Here is a 14,535-nt window from a genome sequence, read left to right on the forward strand (position 1 = left end):
AAATAAGCCCCCCGCTCTCGTCCACCGCAATAAATATCGCCAAATAGCAGTGGGATTTTGCAAAACAGGGAGATTAGAGTGTTTGTTAGCAAGGAAACACCTCCACTGATATTGTGCGTGTGTGTGTGGATGCAGGAGAGCAGTTTTTAGCTGGACAGAGAGCGAGTCGACATGGAGACTGACAGCCTGGCATGCTAATGGATGGAAAGTCTGCACTGCATTCACATTCAAAACACTTCACAGCTTCCTGGCGGGCCCGTCGCGGAGAGGAAGGGTGTGTGTGTGTGTGTGTGTGTGTGTGTGTGTGTGTGTGTGTGTGTGTGAGATAATCACGAGGGGACTGAATCAGAACCAGACGGAAGGAAAAAAAACAACGATTTAAATAATCAACTCCTTAATTGAAGACATGAAATGCTGTAAATATGAGGCAAGAGGAAAAGACTGACTGTAGAAACAGACACAGTTATGAGAATATTGAGAAAAAATGCTGAGGTTTACACAACAGCCCAGCTGAGACAGCCAGGATGTTTTCACTCCTCTGAGTTCATTTCCCTTTCAAAATTCTTTCAGCTCAGTTTTTATTTATACTTTTTTTTTTTTTTTTTTTTTTTGTTCAGGACATTTTTTTATCCCCTGCTGGTTTAACATACTGCAGAGTCAGTTTATAAAACTCTAATGTCTAATAAACAGATAAACAGGTCGGGCTGAGCAATTCTGATAATTATAAGCAGATCGACTTTATAGGAAATATAAAATATACTTAACTCATAAAACTGAAATATATTTCCCCACTTTTTACTCAAAGAAGAAAAAATATAAGCTTTAATCTGAAAAAACTATACTACTGTGTACGATTTTAAAAATTCTCTTTGGGGGGAAAAGATCATGTCCTCACAAAGAACAGCTGTTAAAGCAGAGAATATAAAAGTGTCTCTGTGTTTATTGATTTTCGGGTCCGTTCAGTCATCTACAAACTATTAGATTACCCTTTAATGACAGAGTGAACTTTAAGCTGAACATGAGAAATGGAAAACACACTGAGTTCAAGAGACGGCACAAAACTTCGCTTGCATTTTGATGGTCTGTTTGCACGATAGTGGTGCTCAGAGGAATTGAAAACGCAACTTTTTGAAAACTCTCAAAGGTGGAACCTTTCACGAAAGCTTGGGATCCTTTTGCAAATACTTCTTCTGCTCATGTGCGAGTGGACGGACAATAACAAACATGGCGGCCTCTACAGCGTTATCACTGCCGAACCAAAACAGGGCGTGGAAGAACAACATTCAAGAAAACCAAAACTCAAAACTCATGGAAACAGTGGTAAAACTATTTATCCAGAACCTCCAACATGCCTTCGGGCTGTAATCACAGTGAGTCTGAGTGGAGACAGACTCATCAGAGACCGTGTTGGATTCAGTTTCACCTGATTCCCTGTGAAGCATCAGACAAGCAGCTGCCCAACAGAGCGACGCCTTGATTGCACAGCATCACGTACTCTGATAGTGAGTGACGGAGAAGCGGGATGAAAACACCCCGGCGCAGACGGAGGCGCTCCGGGCCGACTGGCAAATTTTTATTGGTGCGGAGGAATGAGTGGCTCTAAATGCCAGGCAGTAATACCTAACTGCTCCCTGATCCCACACCGCCGGGCCGGCTGACATTTAGCAGGACCGACTCAAACCGCTGTTTAATTTAGCTGATACACTGTGTTAATCCAGGTGATTACAAGCGGTAACCCCTCATCCCGGAGCAGGAACTCATCAAACAACACTGTGCATTTACCGAGCCGGCGGAGCTCCAGCTGAGTGTTTCAGTGTATCACTCCAACACCGAGAGAGAACCGTCAGGTGGACGGAGATAATGAGTGTGCTCGGAGGCAGCCGCTCCTCACAGCAGAGCAATGATAATAAATCCCAATCCCTTTAAGAGACTTTACAATCAGAGGCTGGAGGAGGCGCCCGGGCTCCTGCTCCAGCAGCTGGAACCAGGCAGACGCTACACGGGCTTAGCCTCGTTTCAACCTCGCAAACGGGACAAATTTCTGCTGCTTCAGCTGCTTCGGACCTGCAGCTTGAGCAACAACCCAAAAGCAAAGTTAGACACGAACCGCAGCGACAGTCGTACATTCCTCTGTGCTGAATGTGCATTTGCAGCGGTTGCTCACTTTATCACTTCACTGCAACCTGACCGCAAAAAAATAAGTGCTAAAAAAAAAAAAGTGCTGCAACTTTTATTAATACCAATGAAGCAGATGTGACTGAAATTCAAGCGATAAAAAGGATGTCCATCCTCAGCCTGAATCTCGCAGCCCTCGAAATATCACCAGTGTGAGAGCGAACACAGGTATACAACCGCACTTTACGCCTCATTAGGAGGCGCAGAGCAGAATCTAGTGTACCCACTGACAATGGCGAGAATCACTCCAGCTCTGCTGCCGGCCGCCCACGCTTCCTCCACCGAGTCCGCTGAGACTGTCGCCAGACACACTTTCTTCTTGTTTGGATTTGCCAGTGTGGGAAGTGAAATGTGGTGGGAGATGTCGGATTTGTCCTACTTAACTTTTCCTCCACTGCACTCAAAAACCTCTCAGCGTTCAACACCATCAAGACCAAAAGAAATGAGGACCGGGACAAAGGTGATAAAAGTCAGTCGCCTGTGTCTCCAGGCAAGCAGTTTACACATAATTAGGTTTCCAGATGCCAAAAAATAAAAAAGAAAGTACACCGAAATAAAAGGGGAGCTGGGGAACAGTGGAGTTAAAATGTAATTATTTGGGAACCATGCAGATCGAGCATATTTAAGAGGAAAATAACATTAATGTACAAGAAACAATATCAAGAAAATAGTTTATATTGTTTTTTTTTTCAAACAACTTTCTTCAAAGTAGTAGAAACAACAAGACCACAGCTGAGCCATGAAAGCTAGCTGACTAGCATTAGCCTCAAAGCCACGCTGTCAGGGGGAGTTTTGTAAAAACACCCATAATGCAACAGCTATGGAAGGTTTTTTTGGACATTTCACTGTATTTTGCACCAGAAGGTTTCATTAAAATTTACTTTATGCTGAGGCTGTGGTCATTTTTTGGTAGTAGTTAATTGATTACCTTTTCAACGTGAATACTTTGTGTCACAACAAATATAAATTTTACAGTTTAACGTTGAAGGTCATCATGACACTATTTAACCAGTCCGACCCGCTCAGGATGAGACTGGCCCCTGAACTGAAATGTGTTTGGCAAACCGGATTTTAGGTTATTATTAACTGATCACTTCTATGTATGAACATTCCTTTCTCATAATTTCACAAGAAAGCAAAAGGTCACCTTGAGGTAAGATGGTTGTTTACCAGTGAATTAAAGAAAGACGGAATAATCCTCTGAGGCTGAAATATAAATAAACTTTACGCATCTTTAAACCTGTAAACATGAAGCGTGTACTTGGATTATAGCTTTGAGTTTTTATTGTTTTTATCTAATCAGAGGGAGTCAAGGTTCATCTTGATCGAAGACTTATTTACAAGGGTCAAAAGGAAGTGATAACCCTCAGCGGTTGAAATAAAGATAACTTAAGGTTAGCACAAAGTTTATACACAGACGGCAATCTATAGCATGGATGAGGACACATTTTGAGTTTGGATATATTTAGCTACATATTATATATATATATATATATATATACATATATATTTAAAATAACTACTCGCACAGTCATGTAGCATCATTCTAAGAAATTCTATATTGCTTGTATTTATTGTGATTAAAAGATTATGCATGCATGAATACAAAGAGATATGAAAAGCAGTTCTTCTCTTTACAAGCCTGTAGTGGTGAGAGTGAAGCTGGTATTATAAAAGCTGAATTCATGTGAAGGTAAACTATAAATACCAGCAGCAGCTCGGGCTGGTTGTGTTTCAGTGGGCTCCATCCAGCCTGTAAACCTGTTAGCATGTTCCTCCATGCACGGCTCTGCCGCTTCATGCCTGTACAGTGGATTCTTTGATTACATACAAAGCCGTCTCAGATTAGACGGGGGGATTAGAGCGCTGCTGCCCACATGGACACAGCCAGCTGGGACGTAATGTGAGACCTGAGAGACTGGCGAGCTCAAAAGGGTTTCAGCGGCACACAGATGGAGAGCGCCAAGCAGGTTGGTTATCACGATCCTACACATTCAGGCTGTAAAAAGAAGGCTGCTTCTCACTCTCAGCCCATACGGCTGATAAAAACTGCTACTGGAAACCTGTAGATGGCTGTTTGACACAGCTATTTATGGTTTATTACCTAACTAAACATATGGAACATGCATAACAACACACAGCAAACGGTGGAGCCAAATTCCCAGGTCTGCTCTAGATTACAGAAACTGTCTTATTCGTGTTTTCTTTGACATGTGCAAATCTAATTTTGACAACTTCAGAGCAGGAAACACATCGAGTCAACGTAATGTCAAGAAAAGTCAAATCTGAGGCCTTTTGCACAACAGCTGTTCTGAAAAAGCTGAATCATAAGCTATACTTCAGTGTCAGTTAAAAACCACAACACTGACAACCTGCTGAGTACATGTATGAATTAAACTGAGTGGATGTGTCAGAGGTTTTTTACAATTTAACCCAGAAAAAAACAGCGGTCATTCTGACTCCATGTCACTCAGGACATCTAATGGTGTAATTATAGACTCAGACTTTATCAATGGGAGAACGTGGACATTGGTATGGACAGAACACCAAGCTGGATTTTTATTATGGTGACTGCCAACTCTAAAACTACCGAGTCGTGTTTTCATCTGAAATCGCTGTGGAAACGAGCGCTTTATCCTCACAAAGCGATGCACCACATACTGAACATCTCCATCCAAACAAACTGCAGCGCTGCTCGATGTAACATCCCTGGCTTTCAGTCTCTCTCATTTTAGGCCAAGACCCCAACAGAAAGTCTTTCTTCCCGGAACAAGTCCCCGGCATCCGGGCTCCGGTTCAGGCAGGAGCAGCCTTTGAAGTGCGAGGCCTGTGAGAGGTGCTCCAGGCTACAGTCCACCCATCAGCACACTACCAGTCCACTCTAATGATCATTCGCCCAGATTTCAGGTGCAATTTCGTTGGATAGCGGGGAATGTCTTCATCTCTCATGCTGCTGTTTATCCTCTCAACCCTGATTCTTTTCTCTCCTGCCTCAGTCACTGATTTTTTTTTTGGAAGTCTGAAAGGATCCAGTGTCCAAAAACCCAGATTACTGTCACCGGCAGCAGCTTTCTGCGACAGACTGAGCCACCGAACCTTCGGTGAACCCTTTGTGCTCCCGCTACATAACAAAAACTACTTTGCCTGCTTTAATTTACTTTCGCCTCTCATGAATAAGAGAGGTTAAAACAAGGACACTGGGTAATTATTAAAGGGAGGCTGACATTTGAAAACAGCGACCGGTCTGAGACGATGAAATTAGGCTGCAGGTTTGAGCATCACGCTAATTTCTTCCTCCTCCTGCGGTCGTCGCTGAAACACTGCAGGTAAACTGAGCTAACGCGGATAATGAGCTGACAGCAGGGAAATTACAGCTATGCGATTACTAATTGAATCTGGATTTGGGGTTTGCAGCAGACAGATCTGTCGGGTTTGGACTGACCACGAAGCTCAAATCAACACGTTTGTCAGGACTGATGGACGCACAGATTCGGTTTTGATATCTTTAGAAACCCGTTGCGATCAAAACAGCGGCGTTCAGTAAATGACGCCGCCAGACAACGTGAAATCTTCAAGGCCGTCTGTCACACTTCAATCTCCAGCGAACAGCTGGAACCAAGCCCTCTCTCCGTCTCCACGTGTCTGAGTCATCCGAGTCAGCCCAAACTGCATCCTGTCAAAAACACTGACGCTCACAGCCGACCGGGTAATTCAGCCGCTCTTTCATTAAAGTGTCTGACGCACACGCACGTGCACACGCACATGCACACACACACACATGGCCTCATCTCAGTGTGAAGTGCGTCTTCATTAGACAAGGAGCGATCACTTTCTGTACACTGAAAGAATAAATGAGAGAAAAGGTCTTTGGAATATGAAGTGTCAGTTCTCTGCAGAAATCAAACAGGTCATTTAACTCCGTTCAGTCAGAATGGAGATTTTCTGCAGGTGGGAGAGGGAGGGGGGCTATGAGGCCCTCTGTATGCGATGGCTCAAGTAAAAATGCATCTTTTCTTTTCAGAAAGGTTTTGCATTCACATGTCAACATTTTGAAAACAACTTTTTTTTCTTCATTTTTAAGCTTCATTTATTGTCATTTTCCATTTGTTCAAGCTGTTTTAGCCATTTTCCTATTTCTACTGGTTTCTAGGTTTTTTTTTTCCATTTTAGTGATTGTTCCTTTTGGGAGCTCAGTTTGCTCAATAATTTAACGTAACTGATTAGTTATCATCTTAGAACATCTTAGTTTTGTTCTAAAGGGAATTGCACGCCACCAATTAATCCTGTCATGAGCACTGAGAGGTAAAGAGGACAACTGACTATCTCGTCATCATGACCCCTGTTACCTGGTCTACTGAACAACAGGGGAATGTTTTGTCCTGTGTTAGAAGCACAAAGTGTCAAGATTTCTGTAAGTTTGATCAGAGATAACCGTGTTGGAGTGAGAGTATCACTAAAATTCTCGTGGTGGTTGAAGTTACGGTGAAGCAGTGAGTCAGGGATCGGATCATGTCTCATGTGAGACTTTTGTTAATTTTGATCAATTTCAGAACACTGTATCAGTTTGTTATAAATGGAGAACAAACATGTGCTTGTATACAATATGAACTCATAATATTATGGCTTAAATTAATGTGAATTAATTAAATCCTATCTATGTGAAGCCACAGTGTGTAGAGATAAAAAAAAAAGTTGGTGCAGTACAGCCTGTTTTGATCTCAAGCCTCTGTGACTATTTCAGCTGCTGCTCATAATTGGGAAAAATGCAGTAAAACGATAATCTTATTGTTGCACTAAAGCAGATGAACAGCTCACCACTGAATTCATAACATGGCGAAACACACTTAACTGGAATATGTACTGTTTTAGATAGCTTGATATTTAATTTTCTATATGAAATATATGCTTAAGTGCCATGAGTAAAGTCAGGAAGTCAAGAAGTAATAAATTGATACATAACTTCAGCAGAACAGCAGCTGGTATGTTTTCTAAAGGCAGTAGGTTCTTATCCTCAAGATGCAGATAGAAAAACTAAAAACAGAAGACATGTTTTATCTCAACCTGTTAAATTCTCAAGCGAGATTTGCTCCCATCACACATTAGAAATGTGGATTATTGTCCTATACTTTGTTGGCTAACTTGTGATGTAGGATTTCTATATGATTCCTGCCACAGCACTGAAGTGTGGACGGACCGGACCGCAGACGGCTGACGGCCCTCTATCCCATGAGTGGACCGCTGAGACACTGTCAACACTCTGACAAAATGAATTCCCCCACAAGTCTCCGTCAGCCTCATGTCACAGAGTGTCACCGGTGCTGCGGCAGCATGTCAGGACTCGGGAGGCGAGGGCGGAGCAGAGCGACTGACACATCCTGCTGGACTGTCACGAGCTTGCTCCGCCATTTTCTTCAAAGTTACAGGAAAATACACGAGAAGTGCTCCGTTGTCCAGCATCTGGGCACCGTTAATGAGATTCTTGGTTCACGATCGGATCTGCAAAGCGTGGTGGGACTTTTTTTAAAAGAAAAAAAAGTGGGTCATGAAGTTCCTTCTGTGTTACAATACGTGTTACTTTAATGTACATTACATTATATCATCTCTCTAGTCCTGTTAGAGAGAGCTTTATTATGTCTGGTGTTCGATGGACCAAAAACACAAAGGAGGCTGAAAACCCAAATGTCAGGCGCATTAATTTAATTTTTAGAAAGATATTTTATTCATTGTCAAGGCCATTTTTGTACTTTTTTCCTGTTTCCTTATCTACACAGCTTTCAATAGCCGGCCACCTTACAACCTTGCAGACGATTACGGTGTACTCTCCCTTTACTTATCACACTCTCCTCACACACTGTTGCTCTTTTGAATATTATTACCGGGAGCTCATTCTTATTCCTTCATCAGCGAAAAATCCTTTTTACACAAAAATATTTAGCGAGCTAAAGTGAAAATGAAAGGGGCAGTGCTGGAATAAATTGCCTCCTTGCCGGGCTTCATTTGTGACACACATTATTCATTCCACGTCTGGAGACGAGCCGCGCACACTCAGCCCGTTGAATATTTGAAAGAGGTCAAGGGTCACTGCTAGATTAAACCCGAGTCAATTACGAGTTGTTTTATGAAATGCCAGAACGAGGACGTACAGGTGTAGGAGCAAGCAAGACGGCGAGGACGGGGACGAGCGTAAAGCGAGTAGGACTGCGGCTTCCAGACAATCTGCTCCATTCACCCCCTGCTGGGCCGGCAGTCCAAATCCATTTATGTCTGAGCCGTTGTGAGGCGCGCACACACACACGTGAGGCGCCAACACAAGTTCAAACGTCCTGCGCCTGGTTAAGATGTGTCACGACCTTTGTTACCCGTCACACCCAGCTCGTCTGCCTCGACGCGCCGATCCTTTCTCTACAGAAACGTTTCCCCAAAACAGTCCCCCTCCAACTTTTCCGCCTCTCACACACACTGTTCAAATCTGTGCGGAAAATGCCAGCCTATTGACGCCCGTCATCGGTAGGTCAAACGCCGCAGATCGACCCACTCGAAAAAACACAAAACATGAATCAATGCGCCGCGTTAACGCACTCAGACGGACACAAACACAAGGGACCTCATTAAGCTTTCACACTCACCTCAAGCCGCCATGGCAGAGCGGCGCTGCGGGCTTACGATGGATTAACAAACCTAACAGCGGAGTCCGGTTAAGGACTTTGTCAAACAGCGAGCGAACGTCTCATCGTTTGAATGTAAACACAGTGGATTAAGCAACGGAGCGGAGCGGGCGGAGACCGGCGGCGTCAGTGACGCTGCTGTTGACAGCTGAGGGAATGATTAACTAGAGCGGCCTCAGCGGGAGGTTGCTCAACTTTTACTTCATGGAGCAAACTTTAGGGAGACGCCAGTGCTTCCACTCGACTCATGTGATATTAATGCGACGCGTTCGGCAATTATGAATCAAAATGTGGAGCGTGTGAGCGGAGGTGTGTCACTCTGGAGAGAACGGAATATTAACTGCTCGTTCCGAACTTCAAATGGGACGTGATGTGGCTCCGTTGATGGGGATGCGGTTTCAGGCATATTCAGCGTTGGGTCATGTAATCACTGAGTTCATTTTACTGAAGTGCCTGCTTGTAATTTGACACCAGCCTCATGTTATCACTGGTAACTTTTCATCATTGTTGTTATTGTCCATCTACTGAGCATGTGCAGAAGAAGTGTTTCCTGCAGCCGCAGTGCATATGTGTGGCGACAGTGTTCCGAAATGTTGCATTCTCCATGGACATCGAGTCTGAGTGTTTTCAAAAAGTTGCATTTTCAGAGGCTCCCAAGCAAGTGTAAATGGACCTCTGCAACAAAAGTTTTCATTTTTCACGTCTGAACACTGTCACGTTAACTGGACTTCAAACAAACCTCAAATCCCCCAGTGGACTAAATAAAAACAACATTTAAAAATAACAAAAAAAAGATCCTAACTTGTTTTCCAAAATTGGCAATGAAAAGTGAGAGCCGTTAATCTCCTGCAGTGACCCACCTCACTGTAAATCATCCCACGCAATGCATCTGTTCAGCGCAATGTCAAATTTAACTTTAATCCGCGAGGCGATAACGCCACAGGTGGAAAACTCGCAGTGTGAATCAGAGTACTTGACCACAGCGGACTCGAGTGGGAGTGAACAACCGATGGTTGGTTTGTTTTTTTGACGCTCAGGGCCATTTCCTGGATTCCTGTGCCCCCCCTCCCACTACCTCCCCCCTCCCTCCTCTTTTTTCTGTTGCCATGAGCAGGATGATCTGACAGGTCATTGACCTGCCCAGTGGTCTGAGGTATGACTCACTCATCAGTAACCCCCCCTCCCCGCTGCAGACCACCCCGATCACTCCTGCTGCTGTTACAACACCAGCAAACCCACATCAATTCTCTGCAAAAACAAGTCCGCATGAGGACAAGCAGATATGCATTATTTAGCATAATGCATGAACAGAGCAAAACATGCAACACTGTAGAAAGCATGAACAATTCATGTTACATTTATAGCGCTAATTTGTCACTGTATTCAGTTTTAATGCATGGTCTCATTACGCTCATCCACACAGGGATTTTTATAAATAACCCAAGAGTGAATCAGTATTCTGGTGGTTGTGCTTCAACAGCTTTTAGAGGTTACAGACTATTACTGTATCCGGCAGGAAAAAAAGAAGAGGTGTAGGCAGGGGTCTGCTCTCCCCTCAGGGAACGAGGATTGATGGTGTTCATTTGAGAGTCGGTCGCATCTGAAAGCCAGAGATAAATGTAATGATGCCACCCCAGCTGTGAAAGGCAGAGGAGTGTGAAATCTTATGCAATCAGTCTCTCCCAAATAAAGACGCCTAAACCGTAACAGTCGTTTGTCCCAATAACCTCAGAACGTTGACCTCAGCGTACGGCTGTGAACTCCGACCTCGCCACTCTCCCTGCAGTGATGGTGCAGCTGAAAAACCAGCTTTGTGTCTCAGGTGAAGCATTCCAGAGAAACCGGTACAGCTACGAATGGCTTTGGACAACACACACACACACTCACAAAAAAAAAACACTTAAGATCTACGCTCAACAAACAGTGATGAATGAAGCAATTCCAATCACAACAACTCCTCCTGATGGCGATAAAGGAATGAAACAGCGGTCCCAGGTACGATCCCTGAGGGACGCCGAGTGTGGTAAACACTCAATTTTCTCTGAAGGCAGAAACAGTGAAACTCTAGCCTGGTTTTCATTCCACAGCAATGTAAGAGCGGAGGAGGGTGGTGATACCGTACCTGCAGGGCGCATGGTAGAAGGGATATCCAGGGTGAGGAATGTGATTGCAGTATCCCGACTGGTTCCACATGGTGCGTCTCTTCGTCCACTTGAAGATACTTTGCAAGTGCCGCTGCGGCTGTTTCCCCTCCCGCCTTCTATTTCTGGTGCCTTGGAGTCAGACTCCAGCTGCTGGGAGCCACATTAATCAGTGTCTCTTTCCGCTCGTCTTCTGGGCGTCTCCATCGGGGGGTGTCGGAGGGACGGGAGCAGCTCTTGTTGTGGTGGGGGGTCTGGGAGCTGAGGTAACCCAGACGTCGGAAGGGGGGGGGGGGCGTTTCAGTGCAACGCAGAGACAGAATGATGGTCAGGTGAGTCAGGTCTGGCGTGGCTCACACACCTGGAATGGCAGTCTGATCCAGTGAGAGCCCAGAGCCCCAGGAAAGTCTACCATCGCAGGTCGCGCCTTTAATCCTGCCGAGAGCCGGCCGTCTCCCCCCGGTGTCTCAGGTGTGTGTAATCAGGTGTAACAGATGTCTTTGACGCTATAACCTCGCTGAGCTGTATCTCTCACTTGCAAAATCATGTGTCACAACCTCACACCTCCATCATTTGGCGCGCACCGCGAGGAGTTTCCGACCCCCGGGGTGCAGATCCACATCAGACAGCGCTCAAGACAGGCAGCAGATTTATGAGATCTCCATTTTTCCGGCAGCATCCGATGTAAATACGAGCAGCGTGAGTCGCCTGCATGTGTAGAGCAGCCTCTCCAAAGTTCACAGCTGCCACAAATCCATCTCTTCCTGATAGCGGAGGACTATAAAAATCCACAGTCCCCCCGTCTCCTCCACACCGGAGCCAGTTCGCCCTCTGAGGTGGCAGGCGCAGACACAAGTGCTGATTCCACCCCAATCACAGGCTCCCCACCGGTTTTCCAGCTTCACGAAACAACAGCAGTGCACGGAGCTGAATGACTGAGCATACTGAGAGAGAGGGAGAGAGAGGCGGGATGTGGACGGCAGTGAGAGAGAGCGAGCGAGCGGGAGAGAGAGAGAGAGAGAGAGAGAGAGAGTGGAGTGTAAATCAGGAGCGAAAGCGAGAGAAAACGAGGAAGAGGTAAACAGAGCGGAGCGGCATTCCTTTTCCCGCCTCACTCTCATCTGGCAGGACAGACGCCGCTGAGAGGAAGTGAGAGCAACCGCGACTCTGTTTACATGCACACAATCAGTGCAATTTCCCATGTAATTTAAGAAGCGAATGGAAACCTGCACACACCCATGTAAACACCTGGCTGTGCCTTCGCCAGAGAGCTGTGTTTATAATGAACCCACGCCGCTCACCAAAAACAGCAAAGAGTGTGAGGAGACAGTGTCTTGAAATGCAGATAAGCTGAATTTCAAGCCATAAGTGCTGGCATTTTTCTGTGAAACCCCCCCCATCTCTCTCCTCCGTGATTTCATGGCTGTGTAACTGTCAGAAAATGTGAAATGATTGAGCGCGATGGTCCCTTACACTGCTTCTCTGCAAGTAGAGGTGGAACGACTAAACAGATGCGCATAAAAAATAGGTGGAGGAACACTTCGCTGGAGAAAAAAGCTTTAACCAGAAGACCAATCGAGAACCACAAACTCAACAGTCCCTGAAGACGCTCCAATTCATCCTTCATAATCCTAAATAATGCACTCCGGATGGAAATTACATCCTATTGGTGGATGTGTGATGACTGTAAATCCAGCATGGATACTTGCAACTGTGGGGAAAATTCTGTGCATTTTTTATAAGCAAGATAATCACTATTTGCCACATGCTAAGAATATATATGCGGGAAATAATTATGTTGTTCAATTATTAAGGCAAAGTCTCAGTTGCATGCAAACGCAGAGAGAAAAAGCTGAGAGTAGAAGTGAAAGGAGGCAGAGAGAGAGAGAGAGAGAGAGAGTCAGGGAGAGAGCTAAAAGCGGATGCAGACGGTCTGTTTTTAGCCTGCAGCGGCTTATTCACGGCAGCTCGTAGCCTGGGCTCAGACCTCGCCGTCAGCACATGAGGCCTGCAGGTGAGAGGTCACCGCTGTGGAGCTAAACAGAGATGTGCCGTCTCCCCGGAGAGCTGGACTACTCCAGTGCCCTACTAAACAGAGCGCCGGCGTGACCCTGCCCGCAAGGACGGCTCGGCTGCACCTGGGGAAAAGCCGGCGACGGAGCCGGCGAAGTGACAGCTCTGGGTCGAAGTCCACCTGTGTAATCTGAGACCAAGAAAAAAAAACACGAGGCGGTTTGAAACGTGACACCGGATTGACTCGAAACTTCACTGGAGGAGTTCTCACTTCAGATGACGAGTTGTTTTCCCTTTACTGCACGCAAGCTCATTCACTCCTCTAATCTTTCACCCTGCGTTGACACTCTTACTATCGCCTTGCATCACTGTCCTGTGTGGAGTGGAAATCCCTCGGCCTAATGGCTCCTTTCAGAGTCACGTTTGCAGGCAGAATGTGTCAGAACGCCTGCGTTGGAACGCTAAAGACATTCTCCCCGCTATCAAACGCCTGACAAGCTTCCCGGCACCAACTCATCTCATTCCAACCAATAAAAACAGATTGACTCATGATGCATTTGGAGCGTTTTGCTCGAGATATTTCACAGGAAGTGAAATCAAGCAGAAGCACCAGAGGGAACAGTGACATGTTCATGTCCTTCTTAACGTCACCAGTCATCCGAGTCAAAACGTCATTAGCACAAAAGAAATGTGTTCGTCTGTACCACTAATCCCAGTCTCATCATGTTTTTATTAGTGTTTTTATGACTCATGTAACCAATGTCAAAGCCTTTTCACAGCAAATTTTAAGAGGTTTTCATGTTTCAGTCAGTGCAAAGATTAAAAAAAATAGCACTCTATAGACATAGTTCTGGAGTGTCAAAGACATTTTAGTTCAGAGGGCATAACCAGCCCAATTTCATCCCGACTGGACCAGAATGGTAAAATAGTGCTGTAATAATCTTCAACTTTAAACTTTAAAAGTCTCATATTAAGCAATCTTCACTTTATAATGGTTTTCTAACAGAAATATATGTGTCCATAGTCTGTGTGTGAGGTCCCAGAAGTGAAGAAAGTCCGTCATTTCCCTGCTGGCTCCACTTTTTAGTGAATTTTTTCTCAAACAGGTGAATCAGAAAGTTTGCCTTCATACTGTCATGCAGGGAAATAGCCACTCCCTCTGGTAGTGGATACTCCCTTTGCACAGGTAGAAGAGCTCTGCCCTCTAGAGATACAAGTGGAAGCCATGTTTGTGTCTTCGCAACAGTACTGGAAAACAGAACAGCTAATGCATTAGCAAAGCCAACAGCAGTTACTCTGCTGTTCGCTGCATCAACATGCTGAAGCTGCATCCTCTTCCTGAGAGGGGCGTGTGTGTGAAGCAGGCGTGGACGGACAAAGGTTATTATCATTTAAAGGTCCAGACACAGAAACAGCCTGTTCTCAGGAGATCTCACTCAAACAATTACTCAATTTCCCTTCAGCTCATCACTTGTTGCTTTTGCTGCATTTGCTGTGAGTTTAACAAAGCTTTTTTGACCATCAAAATTTAAGACCACAGT

At 45.1% G+C, this 14,535-nt stretch overlaps 1 protein-coding gene across 2 annotated transcripts in view; it reads right to left on the bottom strand.

The window, feature by feature from the left end:
* Nucleotides 1–11,155, bottom strand: part of LOC115391807 (pleckstrin homology domain-containing family A member 7-like) — an 82,852-nt gene extending 71,697 nt beyond the window's left edge. Inside the window, exon 1 of one of the 2 annotated variants that reach the window (XM_030096161.1) lies at nucleotides 10,963–11,155. In XM_030096161.1, the coding sequence (XP_029952021.1) occupies nucleotides 10,963–11,033 (71 nt within the window). In that variant the 5' untranslated portion in view covers nucleotides 11,034–11,155. The remainder of the gene's footprint in view (nucleotides 1–10,962) is intronic. The other variant, XM_030096162.1, reaches the window with a different exon arrangement.
* Nucleotides 11,156–14,535: the final 3,380 nt, after the last annotated feature.

This window comes from Salarias fasciatus, chromosome 7 (assembly GCF_902148845.1).
Source record: "Salarias fasciatus chromosome 7, fSalaFa1.1, whole genome shotgun sequence".
NCBI classification, from domain to species: Eukaryota; Metazoa; Chordata; class Actinopteri; order Blenniiformes; family Blenniidae; genus Salarias; species Salarias fasciatus.